We start from the raw sequence: 17,527 nt of genomic DNA on the forward strand, positions 1-17,527 counted from the left end.
CGCGTCGCGCCAACGTTATCGCGAATTCCACGGCACCGCAGCCGGTTATTTTTAGTATATATTTTGTAATTTGAATAATACGGCGATTATATTTTAATATTTTACATCGTAGGCACATTCCTACAAAAATATCAGTTGCCTTTCGGAATGTTCGGATGTCCTGCTTACCTACACGTGTCACATTCGTCAACTATTTTTTTTGTTGCGCGAATTTGTTTACGCGAATCATTGCCATTTAATGGTGATTAGTTGGTTTTATATCATGTTGATCTTTAGTGCAAATCATCAATTTTTTGTTTTTTATTAAACAATAGAGTGCGACTAGTGTAAAATAGTACCGATGTATGTGAAAATAATATTAACACCTGAGCGTATTCAGAGTGAGCATACATGCTCACATTAAATTGTTTACGATGAATTTGTGTGTGGGCGGTAAAGTGAGCAGTTTCAAACTTTACTTCAATATTTTATTTTAATGTCTTTTGGTCACAACAAGTGTTTGAATTACCTACCTATTCTAGATTCTCAGCAGAATATTAGTATAGGTAATGCGAGATACTAATAAGAGTTTTAATAATAAATAGACCCGATTTTTTTTTATAAGCATTTAAAGTTCAAATTTGGAAAAAATTAGAAACCTATTAATCTATTTAAACGAAGAATAACAATTTTAATTATTTTGTTGTAATTTAAAAACATAAAAATATTATTTGTGGGGACTTTTGTATAAGAATATAATACAGGTACTTATAATATGTAGGTATACAATGACATTTTCAAAACCTTTAGATTAATTTTAAGCAAACCTAATCACACTGTTCTACTTTCTATGATGAGGAGATATTGATTTGAAAGTTAATAACAATAGTGAATTATACAAATATATAGGTAGCTAACCACCTAGGTACTATTATAATAAATAATAGTATAATAAATGCAATATTTCCAGGCTTCCAGCAGAAATTTAATAAACCTACTGTAATACTAAAATGAAAATGATTTACATTTTTTGCATATAGCAATACCAAAAAACATAATAATTTTGATATTTATGTAAACCTAATAATATACACCGTCCTCGCTCAGAATAATCGTTGAATTCAAAGCATATTATGTGAATTCGTTGAGTAAGATACCTACACTCGACACCTATACTTAGCAGCAGAGCGGTTAACAACCTACTTTCCACTTTTTTTATATATAGGAATATCTCTATAAGAACTTTGATTTGAAGCCTTTAATAATACAGGCTATATTCTCACAAAATGTAAAATAATTTTCCCTACAAATTCATTAATGTGAAGGTACTTAACGAGCGAGTTGTACAGAATAAAACATGGTAGACAACACATTTGACATATCTACCTGCACATATAATGTGTTATAATATTTGAGACTAAACAAAAAACCATCATTAATGTAAAGTAATGTTTAAATGTATAATTCATAATTCATAACATTACAACTACAAAATCTCAGCTACTTCTATATTTAACTAGGACATTTGACTTTTAATTGGTATAACTAATTATTATTAAATATTAGCTTTAAAATTTAAGGGATACATTTTTTTAATTTAATGTTTATTAGATAGGAAATAATATAAAGTCACAGCTTACAGCAGTAGTAGTCATTTAAGTATATAACATATTATATAAGTACTATACATAGGTATATTATAATTTATAACTGAAAGGTCAAAATAACCAATAACTGTTTATAGAACTTTATCTCCCTTTATACGCTAAACAAAACAATACTAACTTCGTTATTATAATTTGGTTGTTGCAAAAGTATCATTTTACTCCGTAGATTAGAGCTAAGAGAAATGTTTGGGTATGTTTACACAAATTTTAGTTCTTAAATATGAGAATAGTGTTTAGTGGTACCTATAGGTACTCTGCATTTTTGCAAAGCACTATATTACACATTGCAATATGTACATTGTACAAATGCATCCTCAAATATTGCCTTTTATTGGAAAGCACTTGTGTCTCACCTATACTGTCCTTAACTATTTTAAAATTAGTGTTTATAAAATAAAAGAAACGCTTTACCTAGTTGTTCAATATATTAAGATATTCATTAGAATATTAAATCGACATAAAAATTATCTGAAAACCATCCTGCCTTCAAAAATAGACGAGTTTGCTGTCTGCATGGTCATTGGTCAAAACTTTTTTTATATGAATAATAATAGTTAATTACCTATATTTTATTATTAAGTGTTTAACCGTATTTTATGAATTGCCTTTATAATAATATACAATGTGTGTATAGGTGTACCTAAGTAATAAATTAACTATTATTATATATATTCTCGTATGGTTTAATCCAACACTAACACTTATTAAAATTAGTTAATACTATAGCAACAACAATAAATATCACAATAAGAAATATAAAATACAGATATAACATTTTGATAGGGAAACAATGGAAACATAAAACAGTAGAAGTAGTAGTTAGTTAGTTGAATATAAGATAATATAAAAAATATAAAAATATATATAATATATATAATAACTATTATTATGTTAATTGTTAACAAAAAAATATATGAGTCATAAATTAAAATTTATCTTATATTAAAATATTATCTTTGTCATGAAAATGTGGCAAATGAAAATACTGATCAATAGGGCTCGGAAGTTGATGCATTTTCATGTTATTTTTTTTTTTTGGACCGTTAGATTTATTGCTAAGTGAGCTAGAAATTCATTCTAAGACATTACGAAAAACATATCAAAAATTTACAGTGCATATTTTTGCATATTTAATGATTTTGTTGTTGTTTAAATTATGATTAAAAATTAAAAATCAAAATTATTTTCATTACCTACTTTGCTTTCTCCATATTTATAATTTTATAAAATATTTGAAATAAATGAAAATTTTGTGTAAAAAAATAAAATACAAGTGCATATTTTTAGAGCATATTTGTACTTATTTAAGCGCATAAGAGCATGCATATTTAGTACTTTTTAAGTGCATTAAGTTCCGAGCCCTAATGATCAGTAGACAATAACCATTATAATTTATTACAGGCTACAATTACTAGGTACATGACGTAGTATCACAATTCATAATCGACAATCGTAAATAATATTAAATAATATTTATTTAACATGATATGATAAACATATTGCAATGATCATGAGATTATCTATTTTGCAGGGATTAACTTCTGTGGGTATTATTATAATTCGAACATACTTATAGTGTATTTGATAGTTAGAACAATAGTAGTTAAAAAGTGTTATCCCCTCGGACCATACTGAACAGTTGTTGGAACAAAACTTATAAGTTTAAACGTGAAAAGCTTAAGTTATGGGTACCTATCTATAGGTATATATAAACTAACTAGGTAGAAGTAGGTTAACATGTGAATATTTTAGAATATTATAAAGAACATTAAATTTAAAAAGGAAGATGCATACTTACATTTCAATAAACTTTTTGTACTCTTAATTTCTTATTATTATTTTTTATTGAATTGTACTTTAATACTTGAGCTCAACCCATCTGTGAACAAGCTGTTTTTTTGTTGAATGGGTTTTCAACTACCTATTTTCAATTTTTTGTATACATTTCTAACATCTTATTTTGTTGAAATAAATACGTATTAGTTATTATTGTTATTCTTAATAAACCGAATCTTTAAGTATCAGTGTAGGTAATTAGCATTTAACAAAAACTTAATTTGTGAATAAAAATTATTTATTGTATTTTAATAACTTTTTCAAGTGAATATTTACAAAGAATAGTATTTTTTTTATAATTGTACTGAAATGATGTATATTGATTCTTAATTTTTACTTACATACATATTAAGATTAGTTAAAAAAAAAAATTACATGAGTGTAATAATTAAAATGCCTAGCCACATATTTAAGTGATGCAAGACATTTTTTATTAATATCAATATCTTTATATATATATATTGATATTGATATTGAACACCAATATTATATCAAAAATAAATGAACAGGCAATTTTTTAACTCCTAATAAAATGCATTATTTCATATTATATTTATTACTTACACAATAATAAAAAAAAAAAATGAATATGAGTGATATTAAATAATATTTGACTACAGTGGCGAACTGAGGAGGAGGGGGGATTAATATAGGAAATAGTGTACTACAGTGTGAATAGTATGAATATTTTTGAGTTTTTCAACCCCCCCCCCCCTTTAATTCTTTATTGAGTTTGCCACTGTTCGACTATTTAAAGGCATTTACTTAAATTGTTAAATTTGTAGTTAAAATATAAAAAATGTTAACCTAATGTATTTACATTGACACAGTTATCAATATCAAAAATTGATGTCATTAGTTACATGAATATCAAAATATGGTTTAATATCAACATTTTTCTGCATCACTAACATTTACAAAACTATATTTCTGAAAGTTATTAACTATAATGGCTGCTTTTACTTACTTGTAACAGTCTGTTATTTAACTGAATATTATTATTTGAGTTTATTGTAAAAATTAATAATTATACAAAAATATCATTAACTTTGTGCTTACACAGCTATTAGATATTGATATAATATAAAAATACATTACTATATATTGACAAATTTAAAATGTTAGATACCTACATTGTGCTAACAGTTCAGTGTAAAAGACATAATTATTGTAAAGACTGGTCACTAACAGCACTAAAAAAATACAACTATTGTTCTGAGCGTATAAAATAAAAGTTTTAAATGTGTTTATACACCATTGTATTTACAATAAAAATTTTATAAATCAGTGATGACAAGTTTTTAGTAAAAAGCGTAACTTTCCAAAAAAGATCGTAATTTATATTAAAATTATTTTATAAAGTAATTTGAGATGATCATTTTTGTTATAAACTATTTAGCAACAATCAGTTTTTTGAGTTCAAAAAAAAAAATGAAATTAATTGACACGGATTATTTAATTTTAACATTCACCATCCCCGCTATAGATAGTAGTTACTTATGTACTTATTATGCTTAATCTGTCTCACAAGTTACAAAATTAATTCAAATAAGTCTTCAAGTATGATTATTAGTATAACTATAACATGTTAATGTATTATTATCAAAACATTTTTTTCACAGTTAATAATAAATTATAAAAATAAAATTGTACTTTGTAATTGTTGTGCACCAAGATGTATCTTATGTTTTAATTCATTATTCAATACATTAAGTATAATATAAAAAAAAATAGATAAATACAAAATATATATTTAGTTTTTTAGTATAAAAAAATATTTATTTATCAGGATTGTCTTTGATTAAAATAACATTTTAAATACCTTGTTTTTCCAGCTGGTTTACTTATCAATTACAAAACCTACCTTTAGAACAAGTAATTTTAGGGATTAGACATGAAAAGAATGTCAACATAATTTAGGTATAGGAATTAAGGTTCTGTTGAATAATAGATATTGATTTTCTGTTTAGCTCGCCAAAAAATAATATTCAGCTCTATGACATCTTAAATTCTGATAATTTGTCTTTATGAAAATTATTTTCTCGCTGCTAATGCCTAAAATGTTATAAATATTGTCTAGTAAAAAACTTCATTCATTTGATGACATTAGCTACCGGAAACTGAAGAAGCCGTTAAACTTATGGTAAATAGGTAATTTATAAAAATTGAAGTTTGGAAGAAAAAATTATCCATTTCTGGAAACCTTAAATATGAATTCTGGCAGTACATAATATGAAATCAGATCTTTACAAGTCTATAACATTAATGTAAGGAATAGTATTAACTATTTCTTTGAACACAAATTAGTGGTAGGTATTTTTGGATGTTTTGACAACTTAATCGGGAGTCCATATACTAGTATACTTGGGCCTATCTGGAACACCAGATTTATTTGGATTAACGTTTGAAGATACTTCTTCTATCTGTAGTATGACAGGATCCGCGTCTTCCCATGCACTTAAAACATATTTGCAGTTAAACCATGCCGTCCACCCTTTCAAAGTTCTGTACCTTTTGTAACGCGTTTCTGGAGGCGGCGGGGTCTTCAAAGCTGTCATTGTTTGAGTAGTACCAGGCACTACCCACGCCTTCTTATACACCGTATGTTCAGATTCTTTCGTGGACGGTGGTTGATGCTCGAACTTCGGCCAACCACGCTTTTCTACCGGACGTTTTGACTCATTCTGAGAACCAGTGTGCCGTGCCGATGGACGACCCGCGAGCATCGAATCACGATGTTGTTGCTGTACCGTTTTCCGAGAGTTGCACTCGTTTGCGCCCGCCATCCTTGCGACCGGTGGTCGGTACGGTTAATAAATAAATATTAACTTGTAGTACTTAACCGATATTTATGAAAGTATGAACCGTGGGTGGCTCCGACCGGTCGGTCAGGATGACGAAAACCGTGCAGCCGTTCAGCTTCAGACTACGGCAACCATAGAAATATACAATGATAACTTCTATAATAAATTTTACTATCATATATTATGACAACAGCCGACAAGCTACAGGTTAGGTCGGCCCAGCAATCAGCATTCCGCAGACGCTGACACAACTTTACTCGCGCGCCATCTGCCCGCCGGATTTTCGGATTTCTCAGCCTTTGTCCGACAGCTAGACGATTACTTATGATTATACCATGACGTACCAATTCCCCGGTAAAGAGTCGAGTTATCGCGTACGAGCGGTCGTTGTTATCAGGTATCAACTTCGGAGTCAGAGGAGTGAGCGAGAGAGAGGATATTTTTTTCATTTTAGTATTTTACTAGGTTAAGGCTTTGCGGAACGCCAAAAATATTATAATATTATGCTTATGCCTATCACAATTTCTTCTACCGAGTGCGGCCGCGACGAATGACTCGACTCCTGCACACCACCATTACAGTCTTCGTCGAACAATATCAATATACCGTTAATATTGTCGATTGTCGACTAAGATCGCTGTAGACCAATTCCGTCGGTGTCGTCACGCGTTTTAGATAGAAAAATACTGATTCGTGTCTAAACGATATCAGACGCCGCACTGTGTTCTGGGCACCCCTAACGTGTCCGGTTTGAATGTTTTCCGTCGATTCCGATAACACTATAGTACACTATAGTTTTCGGTCGTCCATTGCAATCGAAAAAGTTCTGTCGTTATAATCATACTATAATTGTGTTAGTATTGTTAGGTACCTGAGCAGGTACCCACTACTTATTACTGCTTCGAATTCCTACAAACATGTTCACTCTAGGATTTACCATACCTACGCAGGTGAGTTGGTATAATCAAAAATACCTATAAAATGTTTAATAATTAATATGAAATTGTATATATATGTCATTGGATCAGTGTGTAAGTGTAAATGACTACATCGATGCTCTTCAATGTCAGCTACAATAACAGCCGTATGATGTTGCGATGTTGACATCAATGATCAATTTCCTCTAATTTGTATTGTGTTAAATAATCCGTTCAATAGGTACCTATCATAAGACACAGACTACATTTTCTACTCAATTTTCTATTTGATAACATGTGGATTATAAAACTAAAAATATCATGTAACTATCTTCCCTAAATAATTACATACTTTGTTTATTGATATGTTGAGTAATATTATGCAATATCTACATCTATATTATACAGCAAGTTATTATTTGTTTTATTCTAGCTCCATAATATTCATTATTTATCAATGTTTGGGTAATCAACCGTTAATAAATACTTTAGTTATTATATTACCTATTATTAATATATTTCAGGTAGCTGCAGCATTTCCACTTAGAATCACTATTCAAGGCCAGAAGCCTAATTTGAAACAAAATAAAATTGATGTCAAAAACAAAACTGTTGAAGACATATTACCGGACTATGCTAGATCGGTAAATTCATATTATTCTTGAAAGATTTATTTATTTAATTATTACTTAAAAACTGAGTACTGTAACAAACCTTAAAATAGTGACTAAAATTGTAATGTATAGAAAATTTGTTTAAAAACTCTTTTACCGACCAAAATTGTTGATGGTTCTTTATGTAACACTCTGTATAATATTTTTAAAGAAACTATCAGGTGTAGTTTATTTGATTTGATTAATACACTATAACATTGAAATTTAAATTATTATTATTGTGGTTTAGAGAAATAGTATAAAATAAAATAACTTAATCTTTTTTATTAAGAGGACATCGCACCCGCATGTCTTACACACGTACGAGGTACCAAATTGTTTTTCATTAGTTTCAATAATGTGCTATCAGTTTTAATATTGGAGTGAATTGATCTAATACCTTAGTATTAAAATTTATAATTTTTATTTGAAAACGATGATCTTACAAAAGAATACTATACTGGTATTGCATGACAAACATAGACCTTATAGACTACTAATAGACCGGCTCTACCTTTATTAGTAACATTGTGTTTAGTCATACAGAGATGGTTCGATTAAGTGACTAAGTAACCAATCCACACACACAGTTATATATACATATTTTATTATGTTTACAGTTATAATATATACTACCACCAGTGCCTCTATCTTTGACCGATCAGAGTGTACAAAATGCCAGTTTATTAATATAAGGACTATAACGACAAGAATTATTTAATACTCCTAAATTTCTTTTATAGTTGTACTTATAACAATGATATCTATATGCTCATATATTAATTAAAAATATTTTTAGCTTTTAGATAATATACCTGTAGAAAAAGTTGATGAATATCTAATGAACAGGCCCACATATACTGTTCATTGTAATGTGAAGAAACATCAAAATATTGTACGCTTGTTGCAAAAAACAGTGAATAAAAAACTTGGTCTAAAATGTCACCACACCGTGGATAATACAAACAATCATATTTTAATTGTATCAAGTACACGTGACTCATCTGCTAAACACTTCTTACATCGTCCTAGACCTTATTTCGCAGGTATTTAATTTATTCTTTGTAATAATAATAATACTAAATAGTTTAAACCATTAAGTGTTCCAAAGTCATTTTCTATTTTATTTATATATAGAAACAACAATGACCTACTATTGCTTTGATTAATAAATCTATTTTAGATTTTGATTGAAGTAATGAATTTATTGACTTTATAACAATTTGAGTTTTGTTTTCTGTGCACCTATACACAATTTGTAGAAGAAAAAAATTCTTCAGTTTTAATTTTTTTATTATTATATCAAGTAAAAATTTTATTTAAACAATTAATAATGGTTTTAGTTAGGTATTTTGTTACTTAAACTTTTAATTTGTATTATATTTTATACATACAGTTACATTTTTGGGACAAAAATTAATTCAAACTGCAGTATTACTAAGAGGAAAATAAATCTCTGTAATGACAATATATGATAAATAAACTTACTAATATAGTCTTTGTTCCGAATCTTTTTGTTTGCAATGTTTTATCGTTGAATTAATATTTAAAACATATATTATAGTGACTTACTCCTCAATTACGAAGTACACTGGATAACTATTGTACAGCCGAGAATTTACTTATTTCCCTTTTTATAATTAAGTTTTTAGTTTAGGCATTTAACTATTTTTTAGTCGATTTTCTTTTTTTTTCTTTAATATATATTTACTCTATAACTATAAAATTAGATAATTTTAATTACTTTAAAACCACATCTGTAATGTTATAAAAATATGATGCTTTTAATACAGTAAGATTAACTTAAAAATATTAAAATGATGGTTTAAAAATTATTTATGGCGGGTTTTCTTGCATAACACTGTGACCTAAATTATATATATTATTAGTATTGATAAATACTCTTGAAGAACTTAATTTAAAATTGTACTCATGTATACATTTTATTTTAGATGTTCAATTCAGAAGCTTTAAGACTGAACGTATTTCTAGTAAAGAAAACGATGAAAAAATGATAAATCGCTTAAGAGAAATGCTATTACTTCCTAAAGGAAGTGACTTGAAAGGTACTGATTTATTTTCAGGCATGGAATCTAATAAATGGAAAGGTAAATAATTGTAGCTTTGTGTTAAGGTCCATAGGTATTTTGCATTCAGAATAATATATTATTTAATCCTAACAACTAGATGATTTTTAAATTTAATAATTTTTTTTTATAGACCTATTAAAGAATGAAAATATAAATAAAGAAGAACTAGATAGGTTAAAAATATCTTTTGCGGAAGGATATCTCGTAGCAAAAGACCAAAAAGGAAATACTACCAAATCTCAAAAATGGTGGAAAATTGTTCAGTCTACTCTTATAGTTGGATTGTTACTTAGTTCATTGATTTCTATATTTGGTAATATATATTATACTATATTATAATTTTAGTTATAGACTTAGCTTATCAATTATTTTAATAAATTTACTAATGTGCAACAGTAAATATTTAGGTATGATATTATTATTAACCAGTAGTAACTTGACAAAATGTTTGATGAAAATACAAAAAAGATATATGCCCACCAAATTCTGAAAAGAAATTTAACAAATTAAAGGAAACATAGTGATTCTAAATACTTTTTGGCTGTTGCAAATTTTATAAATGTATAAGTGCACAATATAATGTTGAAAAGAAGTTTTAAAAGATATTTAATAGTAAGAGCAAGGATAAACCCTGACTTAACACATTCACTGTGTAGTATCATATTTTATTATACTTTTTGAGATGCAAAAAAAATTGGGCATCATTTAGAAAATACATACTATACATACATTATTAAATGATACAATTTGGCTTCATCTGCAGTGAACGTGTTAAGTATGGTAATGGAAGATAATTTTGTAGTGAAATTTGAAAGATAAATTTTCTGAATTTTCAAAAGATAAGAGTACCAAAACCAATGTAAAATTGAATTGCGCACAATGGAGAAAATGATGAAGTTCAATGGCTGGCATATCATTACAAAAATATTGAAACTCCAGTTATACAACAGTTTTTATAAAGATTCATTGTCAGTACTATTCTGTAATCTAAATAGTATCAGTCATTTTTACCTTACCAACATTCAGATTATTTTTAAATTTAAATTGTCTATTTAAAGATGTCTGCTCCTGACACTTTGTGAAGAATTTGCTTATAAAATGTATGAATTATGACTACGAGAATTATTAGTAACCAGTACTGATTGCTTATTTTATAATTTATAAGCTATTAGATTAAATTAATTTGTTATATTCATTAATTTATTTTTAGTGATAATTACAGGGACTATGTTCAAGATACAACTCACAAATCAAGTTGAAGTGAATTCTGAAGAAATTACAGTGACTTTTAATGATGTTAAAGGAGTAAGTTTATTATTAATAATAAATAATTAAGTAAATTTTTTTTAACCAAATGTATTTATTTTACTGTTTTATTCTTGTTTCTTAGGTAGATGAAGCCAAACAAGAGTTGAGGGATATTGTAGAATTTCTTAAAAATCCAACTAAATTTTCTTCCTTAGGTGGAAAGTTACCAAAAGGTATTTAATAATTATTTAGATGTAACATAGCCAATTTTAAAAAAAGTGGACAATCGAGTACTGCTCTAAAGTAGTTGTTGAGTATGTCATTGTAATGGATGTATTTTACTTGAATTCAATGATAAACCATTGCATAGAAAAACATGATTCTGAGCGTAAACTCTGTGTCATCCTAGCATTCTTGATAAATCATCTGATTAAATAATATAAATTGAAAAAATCTCATCGCTATAAATAGCATAACTTTTCAGAAACTTTTTTACTAGAGATAGAATAATCTGTGAGGAATCTTCTATTAAAATGTCTTATATTCGCTATGAAATGATAAACTTTCATGAATTTCTTACTAAAAAATAATTTGAACTTTAAATGCATATAAAAAATAATTGTGACTATGTATCTTAAATATTTTTTAGCTACTAGTGATTTAATTTTAATGAGTTGGTACAGTTTATTGGATACACAGAATACACCATTAATATTACTGGTATATCATTATATATTCTTAAACAAATTTAAATAATATAGTAGGATTAGAAAGTTTATGACTATTAGAACACATACGAATGCATACAAATATACCCCATAAATAACAAAATATGCACTTTAAAGATAAAATATGACATTTTAAAATGCTATTATTAAATAAAAAATATACATTAAATTATCATAAAAAAATCTTATAAACCAAAAAAATATGAACTTGTTCTTGCAACATGTCCTGTTATGTAAATTTTTATTGGATTTAATTTTTACTGCACATAGGTTATTTGCAAAATACAACTAACATTTGTTGAAAATACATCTTCCTCAAATTCTTAAACAACTTAATGTGGTGCTGCATTGGAACTTTTAATTTTAGAATTCCTAAAGAGAATAAAATGAGTTTTTAAACCAAACAACTGCAGTCTTCTGTGACATACCAAATCCTATTTTATAGTGTTCAGTCACTATGTCCAATGCAAACATAAATTTCCATGATAGATCATAAAAAATCTTTAACAATCAAATAAGTAGTAAAGATAAAGTTATTAAAAACTACACGTTCCATATTTTCTTGTTTGCATTAGCTGTGAAACCAACAATTCCTACCTATCTACCTCTAGGTTAATATAATATTACCTAATTTTAAGTTTTAGTTTTTCTGATTTTAAATAGGTACATTTATTGTTTTTTCATCAAAATATGCATTTATTCTGTATACAAAAAAATTTCTTAAAAATATGCAAAAAAAATTATATGTTTCTGATTCCATATCATACTGAACAAATTTAAATAAACTAAAATAAACAATATGAGAAAGGCATAAACATCCTAACCCTAAATTAGTCCTATTCAATTTCAAAGATTTATAATCTGAAAAAGCTATAAATACAATTTCCAAATAAATGGGAACTTTGCCTTTTATTGGGTTGTTTATTGTGAAAACTAGTTACCTTAGTTTTCATGAATACTTTCATACAGTAAACTATAAACTGCAATACAAAATCTATATTGTTGACATTTTTATAAAAGATATTCAAAAAAATTCAATTTTTATTAATCTTAAGTAATTTTAAACTTTACTTTTAAGAAAGACTGGCACCAATTATTTTCAAAAAATCAAAACCAAGAATTTTATCAAAAATTGAGTACCCGTCAGCTGAAAACTAATTATTATTGAAGAGCCCTCCTCTATGTTTCCATCTAAAAATTCAAAGAAAAAATGTGTCAAATTATTTTAATATTGATTGCTTATTATTATAAATTAAAGGTGTATTACTTGTTGGACCTCCGGGAACTGGAAAAACACTATTAGCTCGAGCTGTTGCCGGAGAAGCTGGAGTGCCATTTTTCCATGCTGCTGGTTCTGAATTTGATGAAATTTTAGTTGGACAAGGAGCTAGACGAATTCGCGACCTTTTTAGTAAGCATTTAATATTTTATTTAGTCTTATTCAAGATCTGTTATAATTTTTTAGAAATTTAAGATTTAATTTACGTTGTACCTGAATAACTATTGTTAAACAATTTAATTATATATTCCGAGATATGGCTTGTTATGTTACTTAAATTCTTAAATAATTACACATCAAGAACAACCAACTAGAATAGTATTTCACAAAGCTATGCTTTGAAATCTTTTTACATGACCAATATTGTTGTATAGATATTAATCTAAATTTCAGTATTTACAATACACTAGTTAAACAGTTCCATAATAACTTATAATTGCATTGATATTAGTCTTAATTTTTATGTTATAATTTAATATTGACACATTTTTTAATGTATACATCTGTAATAATTTTTTGTTTTCATTACATAATTATTTAATTTTAGAAGCGGCAAAAGAAAAATCGCCTTGTGTTGTGTTCATTGATGAAATTGATTCTGTTGGCGCAAAAAGAACAAATTCTGTTTTACATCCATATGCAAATCAAACAATAAATCAGTTACTAACTGAAATGGACGGGTAAATTATTTGTAAAAATTATGTGTAACTTTTATTAATTAGCTAATATTTGGTATTCTTGCTAGGTTTCATCAAAATCAAAACATAATTGTACTTGGAGCTACTAATAGACGTGAGGATTTGGATCGAGCTTTGCTTCGTCCAGGTCGTTTTGACATTGAAGTTGATGTAATTAAAAATTAAGTTCTTAAAACTTTTTTTTTTATTAATTATATACATTTTTCAGGTTCCTCTGCCAGACTATGCAGGACGAAAACAAATAATAGATTTGTATCTAAAGAAAATTCTTAGTAAGGACATTGATGTAGATCTATTGGCTAGAGGAACTAGTGGTTTTACTGGTGCTGATATTGAAAATATGGTAAACCAGGCAGCTGTTAAAGCTGCAAGTGATGGAGCTAAAACTGTGTCTATGAAATACTTGGAAATTTCTAGAGATAAAATATTAATGGGTAATTGTTTCTGGTGTTAAAATAATAATATCCTATGAATTTATGATAATATAATTTGTACATAATCAAATTTAGGACCTGAAAAAAAATCAAAGATTCCTGATGAGGAAGCAAATACAATAACTGCGTACCATGAAGGCGGACATGCAATTGTTGCATATTTCACTAAAGATTCTCATCCACTTCATAAGGTTACAATAATGCCAAGAGGATCATCATTAGGCCATGTATATATTGTTTAATTTAACATAACTTTTATTGTTTGCAACGTTCATTCTATTCTAAATTATTTTTTTGTAGACTGCATATATACCAGCAAAAGAAGAATACCATGTTACTAAAGCTAGAATGTTAGCATTAATGGATACAATGATGGGTGGTCGTGCTGCTGAAGAATTAATATTTGGTCCAGAAAAAGTTACAACTGGAGCTTCAAATGATTTAAAAGTTAGTGTTAAATTCTAATATTTATATTAAATTGATGTAATCAATATATTGTTGAATTATTCTTTAGCAAGCTACTAATATCGCGACTAGAATGGTGAAAGAACTTGGAATGTCCGAAAAAGTAGGGCTTCGTACTCATGAGTCTCAGTCTAATGAAATAATGAGTTTTAATGATCTAAGTCCAGCTACAAATGAACTCATTGATAATGAAATCAAAAGGATTATGCAGGTAAAAAAACTAAAATGTTGAATACAGTATGATAGCTACCCATGTATTAATTACTCAATCCTTCTAATGGTTTTTATTTTTGAATTTTGTTATACAATTCATTTTATGCTTTTTTTATTTTTAGTATATTTATTATGTGATCATTTGATTATGTTATAAATTTGAAATAAACATGTATTATTTGTATTTATTGTAGGAATCGTATGAACGTGCAAAAAGCATATTAAATGTTCACCAAAAAGAACATAAGCTTTTGGCTGAAGCATTACTTAAGTATGAAACATTAGATGCAGAAGACGTTAAAGCACTTTTAAGTAAGAAAGCATAATGGCATTAAGTTGTCATTTAGCCTTATGTTTTTCCTAATAAAGAAATAAATACATTAAAAAACCACTGTAAAATTATTAAGAAAGGAAATCCTATTCATTAATGAAGACCATGTTTTTTTTTTTAAATAATGCCTAGTTATTATTTTAAGTTGTTATTCAATAAAGTTTCTTAACTATGGTTACTGAGTTTGATTTATTTTGGATAAATGATTGAATTTAAATATTATTTGATTTTAAAATATTATGTTATGTTTGTATTTCTTCAATTTATCAATATTGACAAACTATGTTCGCTATTGTTTTATCTTGTTTTGTAGACAAATTAAAACAGTTTAGTTTAAGAGATCTAAGTAATATACTATAAACCGCCTAAATAGGTGAACGCTAAATATTTGTGTATTGTTATTCTTGTGTGATTGTCATTTCTAAATCATTTATTATGGTTATCCAAATTTTAATGATCGCAGAGCATATAGCACAGAATGAACAGAAGAGAATGAGAATCATAGTCTCAAAATTATTCGACACTGGATTTTAAAATCAATTATCCAGAGTAGCTTTATTATTCTTCAGTGTTCCTATTTTTTCATTATTTATGGCAGCACTGCTTAGTCTATACACTATAAACAAGTAATGCTACAATTAAGAATGAAAAATAATAAAATCCGTACTTAAGGTTACTTTTGAGAATTCATTTCAAAATCAAAAATATTTGACGAGTTTTTATCGCCTCCCTTAATGACCCACGTAAAATTTCTTTTGATTCCCTTCTGTTTATTCTATAAGTCTTAAACTTTTAAATATTAGCTGTTGACCTGAATTGATCAGTTCTTAATAATAGTTAGTTAATTAGTTTCTATTCAAATATAGTATATAAGTTCATCAATACCATGTAAGAAAGCAATTAGACCAAACAAATGTCTTCATTAACCGCTTATCCAACTGGCTTGATCCTATGTGATTTTTCGTTTATAAATTATCAAGAATTACTGTAGATATAAAAGTTACAATGTTTTAAAAATAAATGAAAATTTACATTGTGTAGTGCAAAATATTAAATTTGTAATATAACATGTTGTTAAGTGATACAAACGTATTAATTGCCTTATACACAGGTTTTTTAAGCATGCCTTATTTTTGTGTTTAAATTATGCATATAAACAAATTCTGAATTTTGGAATTTTTAAAAACATTATAGAAGACAATATTTTTGAATCTTTGAAATTGTTTGTACCACTTAAAAATAATTCAGTGACAATAATTTCGAATAGAAACTCCCTCTTTCAATTGTCTAACAAATATTTATTTTTTAAGAAGTTAGATATATCGAAATTCGAAGTCAAAATTCAAGCGAGTAGTATTTGAGTTATGTAATTTTGTATCCTAAGGTTAATATTTCCATGGTAATAGATTAAGTAGATATGAGGGCTTAGACAATTTGAAAAAGTTAGTAATTACTATTGTCTTGTCAGTATAAATGTAAAAATGATAAAGTATTAAATACTACATCTGATATCACATACAGTTTTTATTTTTATAAAACCATTTTTAAGGATTATTTTCTTTAGTACAGACTCTTTACAACTCAGAAACTACTCTTTATAATTTTGATTTTGATATATTGGTTTTCAACAAAATCACCATCTAAATAATTTGCAAAAAAATAAGGGGGGGGGGGCTCATTTGAAAAATAGAAGTTTGTATTGCCACAGGACACTTCTCAAGCAGTAAAAAAAATATTAGACATTTGAAAAATATGGATTTTACTCTAGGTATGGTATAACAATTTTGAAATCAGAATTTGAATAAATGTACTATTAAAGGGAAAAATGTGGTTGAGCATACTTGAAATATCATTGTATATTATTCCTAATATTTTATATATACTACATTATTGTTCCTAGAACACGATTAAGAAAAAATATTACACTATGCAAGATTTCTAAGGTGCTTCTATGAGAATATAGTTATATTAAGCTTAAAAAAAACTTTAGAAATTGTTTTTCTTGTTTTTAGACTAGCAAAATTCTTTATAATATTTCTCAAATTAAGTGATTGAAGAGTTCATCAAAATCTATTTCAATATCAAATAAAGCTATTGCGTTTAATGTCCTCTTTCTTTGTATATCTCATATATTTCTTAACACTTTAATACCAAATTGAAGTTGTGAAAAATATTTTATAATCTT

General features: G+C 27.1%; 1 protein-coding gene across 3 annotated transcripts; it reads left to right on the top strand.

Annotated features, from left to right (window-relative positions):
• Window positions 1-6,702: 6,702 nt before the first annotated feature.
• On the top strand, window positions 6,703-15,727 carry LOC111028913 (ATP-dependent zinc metalloprotease YME1 homolog). Of its 3 annotated transcripts, none has more exons than XM_022307698.1 (15): window positions 6,703-7,236; window positions 7,728-7,847; window positions 8,656-8,902; window positions 9,809-9,964; window positions 10,077-10,259; window positions 11,157-11,251; window positions 11,337-11,427; window positions 13,181-13,333; window positions 13,749-13,881; window positions 13,947-14,049; window positions 14,108-14,333; window positions 14,409-14,560; window positions 14,634-14,780; window positions 14,848-15,009; window positions 15,206-15,727. In XM_022307698.1, the coding sequence occupies exons 1-15, from the start codon at window positions 7,204-7,206 to the stop codon at window positions 15,335-15,337; spliced, it is 2,133 nt and encodes a 710-aa protein (XP_022163390.1). In that variant the 5' UTR covers window positions 6,703-7,203; the 3' UTR covers window positions 15,338-15,727. The 3 variants fall into 3 exon arrangements, with proteins under 3 accessions (XP_022163390.1, XP_022163391.1, XP_022163392.1); XM_022307699.1 differs by having other exon boundaries at window positions 11,169-11,251; XM_022307700.1 differs by having other exon boundaries at window positions 9,809-9,922.
• Window positions 15,728-17,527: the final 1,800 nt, after the last annotated feature.

The sequence above is a fragment of the Myzus persicae genome, unplaced genomic scaffold (genome assembly GCF_001856785.1).
Source record: "Myzus persicae strain clone G006 unplaced genomic scaffold, MPER_G0061.0, whole genome shotgun sequence".
NCBI classification, from domain to species: domain Eukaryota; kingdom Metazoa; phylum Arthropoda; class Insecta; order Hemiptera; family Aphididae; genus Myzus; species Myzus persicae.